Raw genomic sequence first — 19,449 nt, forward strand, 5'->3', positions numbered from 1 at the left:
ATGGTTGATTGCCTAACTGTACTGTATTGTCNCCTTGAGTACTTGTGCAAGCTCTCCGATTGAGTAACTTAGCGATCTGTGGGATTGCGAAACTGTGAGAGTTGTCGGATTGAGTGACTACTCAAGCTTTTTTGTAACTGCTCGTCCGGATGATTGATCCTAGCTCTCCTTTTATAATGGGAATGGTTTAACATCGCAGACAAATTGGTTTAACTACCAGACTAGAGGTTCTTTATAAAATTTCAACATTTGCATATAAGTTCTTTACAACATTCCGACAATTGCATATAAAATTGATTAACAGATTGGAAAAAGTCTACAATAATGAGTTTTGTCTGTAATATTTAAACATTGCAATTAAAATTGGAAGGGTTGGATTTGGATGAATGATTCATCATTTTGGATATCGAAATATTTATTTTTTGATTTTATGTAACTAATCATTTATCTGAGAAATGTTTTAAATTATAATTAAAACAATTATAACATTTTTTCAACTTCGCCGACAGGAAATAGAATAAAACAACATGATCACTGTATTATTTACACTACAACAGGACCGAAATTTTATGATCTAACATTTTTTATGGTTTATGATCTATAATTTTAAATAAAAATCAGATGTATTTTAACTCGTTAATTTGTTGTTGCAGAAACATTAACAAGTGAGTATCGGTTTATTGATAAAGGATCAAATGTAGGAGGAAGAAATAAAGGTATGTATAAAAGTCTAAATCATCTTGTATTTTTGCAACAGATGGCATTTCGTGTTAGTTTTAATTTCCTTTGTTTAATGCCAACAGCGTATTCCCAATAATAATTCTGGCCGATTAATGGAGGATACGAATACAATTTTGAAAGATATGGATTTTACACATCTGGACAATAAATTTTCGGTTGCAGTGGGAATACTAAACTATGATACTTATTTCTTTAATGTTTGAAATAAATTTTGCAAGTGTCGATTTTTTCACCCATATAAATATATAAGTGAGAAATAGGTGAAATTTCAAGTAGAATTAACTGTAATATCTTTTAAACAATTCTCGCGTGCTTTCGCGTTGGGTTGGTCTTCGATCTTTTTTAATCACCTTAATTTGCATGAATCCATTACTTCTCAATTCAGTTAAAAAGACATCAGTATTACACGGCTTCACGAAGAAGCTATCAGTTAAGGAAAAGAACCGATAAGTAATTTGTTTATCAAGAATAAATGGAATTTGACACCCTAGCATATTTATAGTGGCACTATACCTGCACTAGTGAAATATTCTTCCCAGTACTGCGATAAAAATGTGCCCAGAGAAACTATAAATAAACCTGAGCATCCCCACATCAGAATATTCCCGAAACAATAGCATATGCAGTAAGTTCCTCGTAACTCGAATCTTTCATGCGACATTACAGTCATGATATTATTGCAGTCGTGAAGAAAAAAGTGTATTACTTTCGTTACGTTTGGTATAAAGCGTGAAGCATTAATACAACTATAAAACAGAAATTTAATCTATTTAAAATTTCAAATCTTTCTCGAAATTCCAAGTTCGAAAAAATAGGAGAGAATGCTTTCAAACATACCTAACAATTAAATACCCGCTGATCAAAGAATAAACTACAAAAGCACTCAGTACACAAGATCTGAATCAAAAGTAAAATAAGTGATGAATGTAAATATATTAAAAATCAGAAGCCGAGAAAACTGGACCTCATTAATTTTTTTTATCCTCTTAAACAGTTGTTAAACGAATATATAACTTGTACAGACTAAGTGCAACTTATTAATGCTACATTGCCTGGATATAAAATTTCTAACAATATATCAAGTGGAAGTACACTGACATATTCAAGTATGATATCATTAAATGGTTCCAGTATTTCACATAAATAATTTAGGAGGAGGTTTTATTCTGAAAATAATTTAGAAATAGGACAAAAATCAACTAATTGACGAAATGCAAGACATTCCGATGTGCAAAAAAATAAAGTTGCCGCAGAAATTTTCAAAGCTAAAAATTTTGAGTGATGAAAACAGCAATGAATTAAATTACCAATTTGGTTGATACTGCGCAAGTGTACTATTCGGTTTAAACTGACACCAGCTTATATCCAGATTATCTTGAACGTAGAACATCGGATACAATACAAACAGACCTCCAATTAGCCCCAAAATCAACAGCCATATCCAAAATTTCAACAAACCAAGTCGACAACATAAATGCCATTGCAAACAATAAGCCCAAATAACACTAGTCCAAAACAGAAGCACATCAAGAAATACTGTACATCTGAAATATAAAATATATTTTAAAAAAGCAGAACGAATAAAAACTCCACTCAATATCTTTACTTGAAATATGCAAAAATTCAAGGGATGAAATTTTTGAGAATTATTAATCTTAAAAATGCATAATCATTCAAGGTATCATTTCTTCTGATGACAGATCTACTTATCAAATAGGAGACACGCACTCTGAAAAAAGCATAAAATTCCAAACTATTTCCTCAGTATATTCTTCACGTCATCCGTCAGCTGTCACAACTTGACTTCATATGTTTTTGGATAGAAAAGATTTAAATTTTCGAAAAAGAAAACTTTATTTCTAGAAAATCAATATTCATCGATATAAGTGACCTCCACAACATCATTAGCTCCACACTATCATTACGACCATATTTAAGCCAATTGAAATGCGCAGGAATAAATGTTTTACGAATGTTACCAACAAGAATCGCAAACGAAGTCATCATTTGTAAGATTTGCAACAGAAGTTCAACTGCACTGGAAATCGTTTTTTGCCTGAAAATGTAATAATATACAATTAAGATGTGTTTTCTGCTAGTAATTATATGCAACAAAAAAAAAGTTGTGCAGGAGATATGACTCGTTTATTTCGCCAACGTATAATCAGCAAAAACATACAATAACTTGAGCACAGAAATCAGCGGAAGCAGGAAATGAAGATGGTTAATACGTAATAATAAGATCTCTTTTATTTGTAAAGTAAACGTAAATGAAAGTTGCAAATAAATGCTATTTATTCCATTTGGAGTAGAAACATATCACGAAAGTAGAGGAAATGGGGTGGTTAAAGTAGAGGTGGTTACCTGTGAAATTTAAAATCGCGGAAATACAATATAATGAAGAACAAAAGAGTATAAAAAAATTCTTACCTCGCTTCGTATTTTGCAATGATAGCTAACTCAGCTCGTTTTCGAGCTTGTAGTCGTTTCTTCAGCACTCTCCGATCACGTTTCTGACGCAAGAGAATTTCTTTCGCACCAGTAAGATCTCTTTTATTTGTGAAATCGGGAGTGAGGACATCTATTCCATCTGATACAAAAACATATCATCATGGAAATCAAGACAATGTGTGGAAAAAGACAAATCACCAGGATATCAACAAATTTCAGTAGCTGGTCTATTTCGACAGGATTCAGAAGTCCGGAATTATATAAAAAAAGTTAGTGAAGGCGGAATAACAGCAGATTTACATAAAATTGAAGTTACCTTCTACAATTGATGAGTCGCACTCGCCATGAAAAAGTGGCAGATATCGACGTATTCGACCAGTCAATCCTACCTGACTTCCTGAGCCGGACCCTTTACCTGCCCCATCACTTTCCATTTCCATGGCATCACCTAAGGAACGTCGTTCTGTTCTAAAAATAATCCTGACACAGTATGAATGAAGAGCCATTTGAATTCTCTCATATGCACGCAAAATTTGGCGCCAAAATAATGAAGCATATGAAAAAACTCAGAAAAAATTAAGAATCAAAAAGTAGGACGGAAAATACAGGAAATATTGGGAGCGAAAGAAAAATATTAAAATTCTTGTGCTGTAAAATTAAATAGTGAAAAGTCTTACCTACAGGGAGCACAATATCTGCACTGTTTGAAATTTTTCAAAGGTTTTAAGATCGTATCAAAAATACAAAATCGATTCCAGCGTCCACATATGCATATATGCGAATCTGCTTCCCGATTTTGTCCGTTTCGTGATTTTGCTGCCTTCTTTTTAGGACGGGGCGGTGGTACGGGTGCTTCTACATGATTTAAAATGTTAGTTATGAATAACCGATTAATTTGTCGAAAAACTTGAAATTCATGTTCATAACATCTTTTAAAATAAACGTGCCCAACAATTAACATTTTTAGAGGAAAGAATGTGGAAAGAGGAGGAGGTAATGGGTAATGGGCATGCTATTGATTTTATAAGAGTCATGGAAAGAAATATGCTTAAAGTACAACCGGCTGTGTCAATTGTAACCATATCTAAACTGATGAATTAGATCTAAATAAAACAAAAAGAAAAAGAATGAATGACCATTATAATCACACTGTCTCAACATGTTGGCAGATGATGCTGTCGCTTCACACAGAAATATCTGTTTCATGCATTCATGTTCTTCTTCTCGCATTATTTCGGCCAGATTCTTTACACTGTTAATTTTTAGATTTCGAGAACTTAATTCTCTCGGTTCCACTCGTTCACTAAAACTTTTTATTTAAATCAATTTCACCGTCTTTATAAATTAAAATACATCCATACATTTTTAATCCATTTTATTATGTTATTAAATCATTCCACTGATTAGTTTTAAATCGCATTTCCGGAGTAGTGGTACAATACGATGGAAAAGTCTGAATTTTTAAATCTTCGATTAAGATAACTGAATGGTAAAGCGCAATAGATTCTTTCCCGAAACAGTATTCGAAAGGTTAAAGCATTACAGAAACCAACATTTCCAAAGCATCGATGTCTTGATCATCATCATTTGAGTTCTGCCCTTTTTGTTCTTCATCGGATGTCTCTGTTTCAATAATTCCATTAGGTTTTTGTTTTCTCTTTGATTTTTGCGGCTTTCCATACTCAAGCATATAAACTTCCTGAAATAATCTTATTGGTTACACAAAATATTCGTGACTGGATGTATCATTCAATTTGAAATTTTGGGAATTTTTGGAAAAATAGGTGTTTTAAAACTGTGAAAAATATATCAGTTATTGGTATGAATTTTTTGGAAAATTTCAATCCGAAATCTAAAATCCCACCTTATATGTATTATTGGAATAAACAGTAATTCGTTTACGGATCAGATTGCACCAAATAATCAAATAATTCTTAGTTCGCAATGGTTTAAAGCATATACAAAGAATTAGATGCATCCAGAACCATAATAAATCATAACTTTTCCACAATACAAAGTAGACACAATTTACATATATAGACGTAAACCAATTGAAATGGGCCAAAAGTGCTAACGTAAAACGATATGCGCACCAGAACAGAAAGCAACACCAATGCATCCTTTTACCCTCAAACACCAAACACTGGTCAAAATACTCTTGTAGCAAATAAATCCATATATTCTATTTAAAATGGGAACGTATTTGCGCCCAAATATGAATAACGTCATCTGAGTGCAGCATAGCAGAAATCGTAGAAATCTAAATACAGATAACTGTACAAATTAAACAAAACTGAAGAGTAAGGAACAAAAGATAAGCAATTTAGAATTTCGACGACATAAACGTTCATAACGTATCATTCTTTAACTGACACGATGTGAATGTTGTCTAAATCTACTATCAGCTACCATGTCTAAATTAGTTACAGTGAACTATATGACAACGCGGTGAAAATAAAAAATCATTAACAAAAAAATAAGCAAGTGTGCTTCCAGTACCTGTAATGATTTACAAAATTTTATAAATTGCTCATTCTAATAAAATTCCTTTATGGCTTGGATATATGAAATGTTAAAATGAATAGCATATCAAAAGGCCATTCATTGATCGTAACATAATTGTACGATTTCGTTACTTTGTGATAAATACCATACGACTTTGTGATATTTATTGTCGTCAATATTTAGCAAATAATCCAAATATATTTTTAAAGTTGCACTTGAAAGTTACCATAAATATGGCTTTATTATTTTAGGACATTATTGCCGCGACACTTGACATATTATCAAACTGGCTCGTTAGAGTTGTACTTGAAAGTACTTTCATACAACTTTCCATTTTAGTGTCACACCAAATCATATTTGCTTGGCTATTACTTCTATGTCGATCATTTGTCAAGTAAGATTGGGCGTGACATCAAAATCAGAGTTTATATGAAATAACCTGCTCAATTATTCTAAAGCATCTCCAGAGCATCAACTCGTAAAGTAAACAAACCGCTGTGATACAGCAGAAATCGAAAATAGTGATCACCAAATACCAGAAGAACTAAAAGAACGAAATATTTTCAACATATTTCCGTAATTGGTGGCAGGATTGTTTCAAATACTGCTTTGAGGACGGAAGTTGTTCTCAGTAGCGAGACGGATGATATTATTTGATAGATCTCACTAACTTCTTGGAGTTGCAAACTTTTTACGTGAGCAAACTTTCACGATGAGCACGTCAAACCCAGTCGATTTGTGGAAACACTCTTTGTTGAATAGTAAAGTACCGTCTGCGGGATCTGACGTCAGGTAATATTTCTACCATTCCTTCACTGCATGCTAGTAGATGTGGATGTTTGATGTAAATAACCATGTCAGTTTTTTGTATTGATGTCGCATTTTTTCTCTTTTTTCTTATAAATAGATTATAGTGTGCAAAGTGTGAAATTAGATGGAGCACTTCGGAGAATAGTTCTATATCATGGATACAGCTATGAAATAGTTTCACGTATTTTATGTGAAAAGGAAACTGAAGATCTAACTAGTTCACTCATCTGTATTTCGGGCAAATCATTTTCAGTACAACGTCATTATTTCTTACTTCGCCTGTAATTTCATCGTTTTCGGGTGATGCAAATTATTTGCGAAAAATTTTCAAAGCATGGCCAATTGATATGGAAAAAAAGGCTGTGTTTTGGCCAGCACATGCCACATTCATAGCTTGCGGTACCGCTGGTATTGTAATCGGTAAGTCTTTGACTTAACAGTAGCATCTGAAATACAGCTATGCAATATGGCTTACATGACTTTTGGTGGATACTGCTTTATACTTTGGTCTGTTAATCTTTGTAGATAAAAACTTCTGCACTGTTTTAGAATTGGCACAAGATATTGTACTATATAATTCCGAAAATAACTGTACTTAAAAGATCAAGTGCATTGGTTTTTTAACTATTTTGATTCGCTCGCTAGTGTAATTCTCGAATCAGCTTTTTGATATTGGTATAGCATTCATGTTTATTTGACCACCCTATGACAGTCTGATGCACTGAAGAAACCGGAGTGGTTTGCTGGTAATTTAGTATACAACATGCATTTCAGGGATTCGTGTCAATTCCCATACTTTCCTTGGGAATGCAAATTATTCATACGCTGAAAGTTTGCGGAAATGTCCAAAATTAACTTGGTTGATTGCTCTCTACAGCTCTGCCCTTTTTTATTTTGGCGTTAATGAAAATACTGTTTCTAGATATTTGTACAGGTGAAAATTGAACTTAAATTAATTATGTGGGAAAATACTGTTTCTTTAGAAGTTTGTAGGCAAAGAGCAGAGTTAAACTGGTACGATTTTGCTACAGAGAAGAATTTAAATGAATTGTGCTTATTTGGTAGTAAAAGGCAACCAGAAGTACAGAAGGACTTGTGTTTTATCACTCCATTTTGATTTTTTCCGATTTCTAATAAATTTAAATTTTAGTCACGGTGATCTTTGCAACACGTGTTTAGTTCTGGGCAATATACTAACTGCATTGTTAAGTGGAATCTGTTTTCCAATGCTTTCCTCACCCTATTTGACAGCAGCTGCAGTAAGTATTTCTATACTTCTTTCGATTATTTCTGAATTTTTAGGTAACAGTGAATTCTCTGAAGTACTGTTATTATATCCTAGGCTATACTTCAAGGAGATGATAACGCAATACCAAAACTAAGGAAAACTAACACTTGGCTCAGTTATATATTTCGGTGGAAAGTTGGTGTTAATGCCTGTCGGAGAATTCTGTTACCAATGACTCTTGGATTGAGCGCTGTTTCAGGTGCTTCCATGTATATTCGCCTCTGGGGCAGACAGAGGTTATACTTTTATTAGTGATGTTCAAAGTCATTCATACACATTTAGATCTGAAATAATGGCATGCAATAAAGTTTCAGCAATAAAAGGCTTCTTTTTCATGACACTAGAAGGAAGTCTTTTATTTCTTTATGCTTATCTTGAGATAATTGGAGCAGTATACCACTGATAAAAATTTTAGACCAAGAATTAGAATGGTTTCAGGATTATGGATACACTTTCTGTGGAGCCAGAATTTGTTGCGGAAGTGGATGAAGGTTAATATTCAACGGTTATATATTAGTCAAATGCTTGAAATTTAGGGTTTAACTTTGAGATTTTATTGTCAATTCAGATATAAGATTTTCAAACATTTCATCTACAGATTTCACGGCGAGATATCAGTATATGATTTAAATTCGTCTGGTCTGTTTCATAAATGAACAGCTTTGTCGAATTCTTTGGTAATGGGTAGTTTACGAAACTCCATTTCTGAATTCTTAGTTACCTATTAAGTGGTAGAGCCATGCACGTCAAGTATAAACCGCATTAAATTAGTCATTTTAAAAACTGAGATAATCCAGGAATTCAAATTATGTCTAACAGTGAAAATAGTGAGTGATGAAAATTTTTGTTGACAAATTTTTAATTTTTTAATATAATTTAGGAAATCGAGTGCTTTAATTCTTATGCTGGAAATTTAGCCACATAATTCGTGAAACGCTAAGAATCATCTCAGCTTGAATTAAGTACACTTAGACATTGAAATATTAAACTACGGAAAACTTTGCAGCAGTAAATTCTTGACGTTTAGAAATAATTTGGACAAAAAATTTTCTAAAAAGTTGGTGTTTTAATGTTTCATTCATAGCCTTGCTTTGCAAACGGTCTTAAGCTGATATAACTTTTTTTGTTCAGTTACGATATATGTTATTGCTTGTTCTCTCATTTAGTCATATTTTTTTGAAGGAGAAAATGTTAATTTATGAAAAATTTTTGTATTCTTTAGATCGTTAATTTTTATTTCTCTATTAGCTACATCTATTAGCTTTAGGCACATACTCGAATTTTATTTTGGTTTTCTTAATTTCATATTTGAATAAATTTTGAATAATCATGGTTGTTATTTCGTTTCACTTTGTATCCAATTCAGGACACACATTGAGTCACTGCAGAGAAGTTTTTCAACATTTTGCATTCCCAGCTAATTTGCTACGGAATTAATTGCAACAAAGTTGCAATTTTCACTTTACTTCAACCTCAAACTTGGGTAATTAAGCCAGCTAGATAAAAGCAATATTAACGTCATATAATCGAAAATTAACGTGTAAAGATAGAATCCAAAAAATTATCACGAGATAAATCCACAGATAGCAATAAAAAACAAAGAATATTATCCTAATGTGTGAAGGCTATATGCATATGGTTCAATAATTAACGCCTTTAACAGCGCATAGCAATTAGCATATTGATCTAACATAAATACAAATTCTCCAAATCCATTCATGATTCATTTTTCTCTTTCATGGCATCATGTATTTTTTCATTGTTGATTTTAGTTTTTTTTTTTAGGAAGGTTTTTGAGAATTTCGTTTGAAATTGTACTGATTCAATATTTATTGGGGGTTGAGTTGACGGCTATTTTCCCGCATATTAAAGCATTTATCGCTTCTCTCTGGAATACGTCTACTATAGGTTTTTAGTTTGTAACAGACGAATGCAGGGGGAAATGAAATGCAATAAGTTTTCTATGCATATTACAAAATACATGATAAATCTGTAATGTAGTGAAGTAAATTTTCGTTTGTGTAGAATACGGTAATACTATATTTTTGCATTGCGGTAATTTTGCTTTCAAACTGTTACGAGACCGAGAATCTATGGAAACTGAAGTATTCATTTGGAAAACATGGATTTGATAGAAATGCATCACTGCATGATGTCAAAAAGCCAAAAAGAACGACTTTATGGATACCAATCATTCATTTTTATCTGTAGAAACTCATAAAAGACTTAAATGAAAGATGATTTCCGTAGAAATTTCATGAAATTTTTTTCTCAACTTTCAAGAAATATCAAATTCGGCATGGATCTTGCAGTTCAGTTATGAAGTTTTGGATTATAACTGGACGCAAAGCAGTATATGTGTCAAGCACTTTTCTGGAATGTTGTTAACAGCGTATCATCGGTGAGAAATAATTAGCAGAAAGATAAAGTTGGGTAGAATTATTCACGTGAGCGATTGATTGCATTAACATTAAAAGCCGCGACTGAGTAGAAATCATCTCTTCACCAGACTTCCAAAAATAATCAGATCTAAGATAATGAAAGAATTACTTGCGAAGTTTTATGTCTGATTATGTAACAATGAAATCAACAAAAGATGGAACAGAGAGGAGTCGAACTTTTGTTGTTGTCTCCAGATCTGACCATTTGCTACTCTTGCAAAAATAATCGAGAAGGAACAATAACTAACAACCTCATGGGTAAGTAGATAAGTTTTTGTACTTTGAGAATCATAATCATAGATGGAGAAAATTAAGATTTTCAGTAGTTTGAGGGTTGAGAAGCATACATATAAAAAGCTTCTATATAAAAAGACCCATATCCACTTCATTAGATGTAATTAAGAACTCAAATTTTGTCATCTCATTTTCCAATTAATGCTATATTATTGAAGTCTGTTTTCGAATTTACAAACAATAAATAAAAACATAGAAAATGCATCTGTTATTGATCACCGATGGTAATACTGCTATCTGTCTTGGCTGATTCAACTTTGCTTTTTAAATAGAATGTCGTAATCGATTCAATTTTCTTTATTTTTGCAGTATACATATCATAAAAACCACTGAGATAAGCAACGAAATTAAGATAAAACCTTGCGTGCAGTGACGCAAGCTGCAGGGAATGAGTTTATGAGATATCGTTGATTCATTTTTTGGATTCGTGCTCAATAACTTCCGCCTTGCTTCGTCCAGCTCAACTACCATTCCAAACAACATGACAACTTTCTTCCTCCGATCACAATATTCAGTATGCCACAAACATTATCAGATTCACATTGTATCATCCATCCTTTGTCATTTTTTCCCAATGCTGAAGATATTTTCCATGTCGTATTACCAACACAATGTTATTTCATTCTGTAAAATGAAAAATGATTACTGCTGATTCCGGATACATCGACATATGACACTCAGATTCACAAAGCAGCAAAGTTACAAATTTGAATCTTTTATTATTGCAGTAAAACATATCCATGTACTAGGACCGTTTCAAATTTGTTCCAAATTTCAAAGAAAATGTAAGCAAAAAGAATCTATTAAAATATAAGATGAAGAAACAAATGCTAAATCCCCTTTTTTATGGATTGACAGCCTACCAAAACTGCGTGAACAAAAAAGGATAAAATTTTGGATTCCATTTCTTGTCAAATTCGCCTTGGCCTCCAATCTTTTTGTTCAGAATTTCTGCTGAAGTTGTAAATTGTTCCTCCCTTGCAACGATATCCAGGGGACGATTAAAAGGTAACAAGTCCCAAGATTTTCTTCACGAAAAATTCGAAACATTCTAAAAGAGGTTCTGGAAAGAAAAAGTTAATTACCAATCCAACTTTAATTTATTTCCACCGATTTAATTGCCTTCAAACAAATTCATGCAATATGCAATTGCGGCATAGAAAAGTATACTTCAATGATAGAAATAGAAAAGTATACTTCAGTGGAAGCAAGTTCAACAACAGTTATTCCTTTTCTAAACAACTAACAGAAAAGCCCGCACAACCAATAGTAACAAAAAAAATTTCTGGTGGATGACAATGTTCATTGGAACACCGTAGTGTGCACAAGAGATTCGTCCAGTTGTCATCCCTGGAAACACACAACGGATGTTTCAAAACTTCAGGTTGCGCAGTTGTCAGTACCCTCATTGGTGATTTGTGTTAGTCGCAACGAAGACGGATAATCAAGTTTTGTGTGAAACCTAACGCACAACTCTATTCTGAGGTAACAAATTCTTATAGATCTCCAAACATCTACTAAATGCCACAGGAATTTACAGTGTTTAAAAACCGTACGATAAAAATCAAGAGTGAGCATCATTTCAGCACAAATGCATACCAAACAAGCCTTCAACAAACTTATTTTCTCCAACTGGTCGAACTTCCTCTGGTACCAAAACCACTTTAACGGTCGCGACCATACGCAAGGTCTGAAAACCGATGTTTTATAATAACTACCCTGGAATCTTCACTTTTCCATGGTCCTTGCATTCTTCAGAATCCATTTCAGCATTTTTAAACTCCCAATATAGCAATTGATCCAGCATAGGAAAAAAATCTGGTCTATGAATTATGTGTATTGTACAGCAATAGATACACTTCAAAGCGGCTGTAGAAATGAAAAAGCGTTGTCATGGACTAGGCAATATTTCAACTTCCCTTGCCTAGAACTTCTCACCCAAAGTCCCATGAAAATAGTTCAAGCTGAACAGATTGCGAAGACAAGGCCAAAAAACGGAAGAAGTAATTTACCGCTCCATATCCAGCCAAATAAAACTACATATATCTAGTATAAAAACCTGTAGCAAATATGATAGGGTTATCAAAGAACACAAAAGATGCACGTGAAAATGACTACCATGTAAGAAAATCATTTTTAAAAAAAAGCTGGAAAGAACGGATGCTAATTAGAAATACTGAACATCTCAACCTGATTCTGTCAATTCTTTTCTTGACTTCTATTGTGTGGATTACCAAATTTCCCAGAGATGCTTTGCAATCATTTCCCGTTTTATTGTCATCATTAATTAATTACTTCATCTCCTAACTGCCAAAACGGGCTAAAGCAAGGCAAGCAGCATTACTGGTAAAATTTCAGAAGCAGATTAGCCAGCTATTCAGTGAACTGGTATCATAACTAAAAACTGCAATTACTATGACGTTTAGTACAGCTATTTGATACAAGCTGTTAATATCATTATCATATCATACAGGCATGTGATTTGAACTCCTGATACTTCTTGATAGATTCGAAATAATAATCTCTCATAAACAAATTGCTATATTACCATTCCAAAATCAAATTTTAGAGTGGAGATTGCTTCGAAATAACTTGATAGTACAGTGTCGGCAAAAAAAATACTCGATTGAATGGTTTCTCACATTTTTCTTGGAATCAAATTTCCAACATACCTTGACAACATAACAAAATATCAAAATTTTTTCGTATTGAAACAGCAAGCAAGTTTTGGACGGTATTTTTCTTCGATTCCTGCCAGGTCTCTCTCTCTCTCTCTCTCTCTCTTTCTTCCCCTCTGGAGAGAAATTTTGCATTTCAGCAGCACCCTCTCTTTCCTGATAATAATGTGCTTTAAACCACTCTCAAAACCTAAATCTTTATACCGCATACCTTGCTTAATCCTAAGCATGTAGTCTTCCAGTTAATCTAATCACTAGCTTTACTCTAAACTAGCATACATCTATTAATTATATATTATTTCTAAACAGCCAAAAAAACTTTTAAATAAATTCGAAGAAATCTAAGGCTGCAAATGCAATAAGCATTCGATTACTTATGCATTTTGCCGCAGTACAAAATTTCAGAGCAGCTTTCATAATATTTAGCAGTTAAAACTGTTATGCAAAAAAGACCAAAAAATTGTCGAAAGCTGCAGTGTGGGAACTTCTGAAAAGGGAAACCGGCGAAAAGAAAAATCAAAGCACCGAAAAAATTATGCAAAATCGCCACTGCCACCGCTGCTAACTGAACTTAGAGTTAGTTATATTTTTTAAAAGTTGTTAATTAAAAAATGGCACAAAGGTCCACCCTCATTTTATGGTTAAAGCACATTGCCCAAAGCGACAAAGCATATGGAAAGATCGGAGTAGGAAAGACGGTTTAAAAAAAATCATCTTCTACGGCCAAATATATTCTATTATTACTTCACCTTTTTGAGGTACTTTTGATTTTCAAGCACTATTCCCAAAATAAGGAACGAGTTTGAGCGAGCTGATGCTGTTGGTGTATTGATACTACTAACGTATGAAATAAACTTCTCAAAATTAATTTCAAATTCCTGAAAAATTTCTTTCATTCATAGCCTAAAAATTGGAATGTGAAGTGGAAGGGAAAAAAGCCGCCTGCCACTATGCTTGTTAAGGTGAAGAAAAAATTCTTAACTACATACACATACACAAAATGAAAAACATCGAAATAATGAAAAATGACTATTTGTGAAAAAAAAATCATTCAGAAAAATGAATTTTAGAAAAGCCAAAATGAAAAATGAAAAGAAAAACAACACTGAATACGTCTGAACATCACCGTCATCAAAAAGGATCACAGAATGCAGCACAAACCGCGCGTGTAACGAGAGATACGTATATATGACATGAAAGAGATTGTTGGTATTGTCGTTGTTGTTGTTGTTGTTGTTGATTTCTGTGACAGTAATAGTAATAGTAGAAATAATGATAATAATAGTACAATAGTAATAGCAACAGTAATAGGGTGGTTTGGTAGTATTGGATAGTGCAACTTTTTTTTTTGCAGTACCATTAGAAACGTGGAGGAATCTGGCCACTAACTGAAAAGTAAAGCAAAATATTAGCATTTTGGCTTGAAGCAGCGATAGCGGCATGCGTAAGTTTTCTTCCTTAATTTTGAAGAGAAATGGTCAAAAATGATCTGATACCATTATTACTATAGAGACATAAACTTTTTTAACTTAACTGCTGTTCCTCCAATTATCTATCACCCTTATTTTACCCACTGAAAAGGCCCAACTAACGAAGAGATGAGTGAGCAGACATAAATAATCGAATAACAAAGAACTAATTTCTTTTCTGATCACACAAGGATATTTATGTTTATATTAGACATTCTGGACAGAACATCATCAGCTATCAAATTCCATTATAAGCCTTAGAGTATAATGAAATCATAATAAGATGTGTGACTCTGCCTTTCGGAGAAAGATAAAATTTTTTGAAGTCAAATCGTGAAACGAATAATATTTTCGTTGCATAGGGAAAAGTGTGGATGAAATGATTGTTAGGAAAGGAAGAATTTATCATCAAACTATTTTAATTATTGGCAGTAACAAATTGGGAGAAAAAAAGTGCAGCAGCGACAAACCATTTTGTGCAGTACAGTGCATCCAAAAAGCATAAGCTTTTCATCCCATTTGCGACAGTGAAACGAAAATCAGGGATACGTGACAGAAGTGTTACCGCTCAATGGGATAACACTTGTTCCCAGTTTGTGGTAATCAAATTCGATTTGACCACTAGCATCGGAAAAAGGTGGGACATACCATTAGTGTTGCCAAATGTTGCTAAGTCATTCGGAACACCAACAGTAAAACTAATGTTGAAAGTGAACGGAATAAATTAATGGTCAGCAATATGAAAAGAGCGATCGTTCCCGTGTGCGATCATATTACCATCACAACTGCACAGTTCTGATCACTCTGGTGACCAGATTTCGGGAAATTTGAAGTGCTAACGGTTAAAAAAAAAAAAGAGTACACTTACATGACACAGTTGGCATATAGCCGATACCGGGAATCAAATACGGATTGAAGGTAGCTTGTGGCATCTGAGCCGCAGCAGCAAGTTGGGCTGTAGCACCATTTGCATACACTGGTACACCACCTTTTTCAGCAGCTGGACGTTTACATGGGACAGCACCTGCCTGGAACCACACATGCATTTTTCATACTAAGGTTAGTAATGCGCTGGGAGATGAAAGGCTATGAACAATTGAAAAATTAAAAAAAAACAAAAGTTAGCTTGAAAAAACGAAGCAGTTTGGTGGTGGCGGAGCAAAAAGTTCTCTTCCTTGGTAGCTTTTCATGCTTTAAGGCACACAACATGTAACAAAGTATCTTGTGAGAAGGCGAGAAAAAACAAGGAAGGAACTCTAGAATTAACGTTGGAAACATCAAATAAATTTAAATGAAATGAAATTTAAGTTAAATTTCAACGAAAACAAACAAAATTAAGGCGTAAAAACAAAAAGGAAATAGAAAACTAAAAAGAAGGTACCAATGCACTTCAGTGGAAAATTGGTACCATCGGTACCGGGAAACCGTAGAGGAGGTATGATTTCTTTGGGGCGACACTCTGAAAAAACGATGCGTGTGTGTGTGTGTGTAAGAAAGAAACAAACAGAAAATTGGTACCGCAGCAGCAGCAGCAAGGAGAAAGGAATTCTGATCGAATTGTTGCGACGTTGATGGCCCAACAGCGGCAGCCGCAGCAGCAGCAGCTTGTTCCTCCTCCAAGGCACGTTTCCGGCTATTCTGTAGCGTTGCTCCGGTAGTAACAGTTCCGGTCGATCCAGCTGCAGCCGCGGCAGCCGCGGCAGCAGCAGCCGCAGCTAACGATGGTGGTAATGTTGCGGTAGCTGGAGTCAACTGTGGTGGTAACGTAGTAGTGGTAGCAGCAGCCGTAGCTGCTTGCGACATAGCAGCAAGATTTTGAAGCGCCATCAGCTGGGCTTGAACTTGCTGGAAGGGAAATATTCGCAATGGATGATGAACAGCCGCATTAAGCCATGCAATAATCATACACACACGTACACATTCCACGCATACTCACGCACGCACACTCACACATCTATTTAAGAAGCCACCACACAAAAAATAAAAAATTTTCACATCAAAAACAGTTTGGCGTGCATATTTCATTTCTTTTAATTGGTTCCCCTATAAATTATTAATCTTTTTACTGTCTCCCTTACTTAATGACTGGGAAAAGTAGTGAGAGGATGAGACACACTTCACGTACGTCACTGTTAAGGTTAACTTGGACAAAGAGGAGAAGAAGGAGGATTTGTACGCACTTCCCACTGCAACAAGCAGTAGTAGGCGATCGAGATGAACAATTCAATTAGCTAAAAGGAAATACTGAATAGCATATTATTCACTTATATCTCCCTTAACAAATTCAATCGACTATCGCTATCTCTATCAAGGAAGATATTGTATGCCTTCGTCAATGATCAGTAAAGGTCTGCATCTGTCTGATTGGTTGGTTTGAGATTCGGATAGATGTATTATGCTAGCTTCATCGTTTCTCCGTACACATGATATAGATCGATTAGAGACGTTGCAGGTTTTGAATTTATTAAAGTAGCAGTAGCGAATTCAGAAAGAGTAACATCAATGAAGTGCGAGCGCAAGCATTACCCGAATTTCCAGCACAAATAATAAACTCCACCAGTGCTGCATTTTTCCCTTTTTAAAATGCGCAATTTAACCTCATCCTCAATCCTGTTTAGTTGACACAACCCAGGCGGAACACAGTTCGGGCTAATGTATGTTTTTGCTTATGTTATCAATGATTTCGCTAGACAAATCATTGCCATTCTCGTAGTTTGGATATCTTAAAATTCGTGTATTAGCCCTCCGGCAATTTACCATCTTTATTCAAACAGTAGAGAGGAATTTTTATTGCGGTACTATTGGCGTTATGTCATCAAATATTTTTGCACATTTAAAACAGAAATCCTAGGGTGAACTTATTCCACACGATGCGAGAAGGCTGCTGTAGCTGGCAAATCGGTTCAGGTTACATTATTATTAACTATTACCTACTATTATTAATAATTATTAATTATTGTATATTATTGTCAATTATCATCAATTATTATTATTAATAATAATTATTATTGAGTGACTTGAATGAATGAATGAATGAAATGAATCATGCTTCAAGCAGTTTGTTTCGAATATATCATAGAAGCATCTTGCTTAAAAAATGCATCCATTTTACGTGGAATTTACACGTTTCCATGGCGAGAAAATGGATGAGTCAGTGATAATGATCGATTCTATATTAAAAAAATAGTAGCAGCGACATATAATAGAGGGCTTAGAAGCAATAGAAAAAGTAAAAAAATTGACACGCAAAAAAAAAAGAGATTTGGAGAGAAAAACACAAAGTTTTTGGTGGAGCTCACAGTACACAAAAGCGAGGCGGTAAATCCGCAGTTCTGATTTGAGACATGACAACTTTTGTCTTGATATGAAGGGGAGGTAAGAGAAGGAGCGGGAATTTTGAGTAGTGGAAAGGACTGATAAATATGAGAAACATTCCGACACTTGCATGCACGCATTAATTCTGGTTATCTCAGTAATTTACGGAGGTAAGGTTGGGATGCACGCGTGTTACCCAACTCCCAGCAATCTAAACTTAGACTACAATTCGTATCTAGCACAGAATGTTATTTGATTTCATTTATAAACCTTATATCTTAAGAGAGTAGATAAAACTATCAGGGCATATATTACTACAATAACGCCACTAGGCTAATCATTACTATCAAATTGCTACTTACTGTTGGGTATGTAGTTAACGCGCATACAAGTGTCGGGCCTATTTGTTCTGGAAATCTTGCTCCTAGAAAGTTCTGCCATATCCAGAGATTGCAAATTCCCAAAAGAATTACTCTTGTGGTAGCTTCTTTGACATTCGTTCTCAACCGAAGTTCTTGAGGATTCAAAAATATCATTAGGATAGAAATAAAATAACATTTGTTAAGCATCATTAATGCCAATATGTACAGATTTACTTTCGTTAACTCTATTTTAAAAGAAAAAAAATTATTCAAGGAAGATCAGAGGAGGAAATAAATAAATAAATACTAACCGCTTGGTAAGCAGCTGCAGCATCATTGCTTGCAACAGGCACAAGTGTTGGATACATGGTGGTGATACCCTGATAATACTGATAAGGAAGTGCAGCTGGAACTAAGGTTGCAGCCTGGGCAGCAGCTGCAGCGGCGGCCTGCTGCTGCTGTTGCTGCACGATGAGAAGCTGGTCGTTGAGTGCTGCGGGACTAGCTTGACCACTGACGACCAATTGCGCTAATGGATTCATTGTTGAAAGTGCAGCAGGAGCTGCCGCTGCTGCATTCTGATTCAATTGCGTACAAATCAAATTTTTGAGAGCCAGATTATTCCGACCATTTATCAATAACTGATCCTTCAGATGCTGTGGCGGATGCAAGTACTTGCATTTTGGGTTTTCTCGCGTGCATCGACCCTATAATAAAAAGATAATCTTTTTTAACTCACTTGAAGGGTTATCGAAGTAATGAATTAGCTAAACGACAACTATGTGACAACTCTTAAACTAGACTCTACAGGCCAAGGCTTCAGCTTCATAATATCAGATCCGTAGAAAAAGAAAAGGGTAGAATTAGTTCGGTAAGGTGAAAATAATTTATTCCTCGCTTAGCGGAAGAATTTATGCGAGCAACAATCAGTTAACCTATTATATTTAAATTCCTGTTTCCACGGGTACTAATGAAATTATAAATGGCGAAATACAAAATCCCTGTGTTTACGCTTGAAAAGCCATAGTAACAAAACTAAACAACAAGAAACACTACAAATTTGCGGAACGAATTGAGCAATCGGTGAGTAAATTA

General features: G+C 34.4%; 3 protein-coding genes across 3 annotated transcripts in view; 1 reads left to right on the forward strand and 2 right to left on the reverse strand.

Annotated features, from left to right (window-relative positions):
- Nucleotides 1-1,870: 1,870 nt before the first annotated feature.
- LOAG_05755 (hypothetical protein) lies at nt 1,871-5,116 on the reverse strand. The gene is made up of 9 exons (XM_020446963.1): nt 5,057-5,116; nt 4,746-4,891; nt 4,329-4,495; nt 3,870-4,047; nt 3,509-3,660; nt 3,172-3,331; nt 2,633-2,797; nt 2,049-2,285; nt 1,871-1,907 (listed from the first exon to the last, which is right to left on the reverse strand). Coding segments are annotated over exons 2-9 (1,197 nt in total). The 5' UTR covers nt 4,883-4,891; nt 5,057-5,116; the 3' UTR covers nt 1,871-1,906.
- A 1,153-nt stretch (nt 5,117-6,269) lies between these two features.
- LOAG_05756 (hypothetical protein) lies at nt 6,270-8,457 on the forward strand. Its single transcript, XM_003141293.2, has 6 exons — nt 6,270-6,489; nt 6,761-6,927; nt 7,282-7,441; nt 7,658-7,766; nt 7,850-8,031; nt 8,234-8,457. The coding sequence occupies exons 1-6, from the start codon at nt 6,410-6,412 to the stop codon at nt 8,289-8,291; spliced, it is 756 nt and encodes a 251-aa protein (XP_003141341.1). The 5' UTR covers nt 6,270-6,409; the 3' UTR covers nt 8,292-8,457.
- A 2,353-nt stretch (nt 8,458-10,810) lies between these two features.
- LOAG_16514 (hypothetical protein) overlaps nt 10,811-19,449 on the reverse strand; it is a 10,577-nt gene continuing 1,938 nt past the window's right edge. The window contains exons 3-5 of the mRNA XM_020449167.1: nt 18,666-19,061; nt 11,394-12,220; nt 10,811-11,154 (exon numbers count right to left, since the gene is read on the reverse strand). Coding sequence (XP_020307353.1) covers nt 12,113-12,220; nt 18,666-19,061 — 504 coding nt within the window. The 3' untranslated portion in view covers nt 10,811-11,154; nt 11,394-12,112. The remainder of the gene's footprint in view (nt 11,155-11,393; nt 12,221-18,665; nt 19,062-19,449) is intronic.

This window comes from Loa loa, assembly GCF_000183805.2.
Source record: "Loa loa unplaced genomic scaffold supercont3.6, whole genome shotgun sequence".
Lineage (NCBI taxonomy): Eukaryota > Metazoa > Nematoda > Chromadorea > Rhabditida > Onchocercidae > Loa > Loa loa.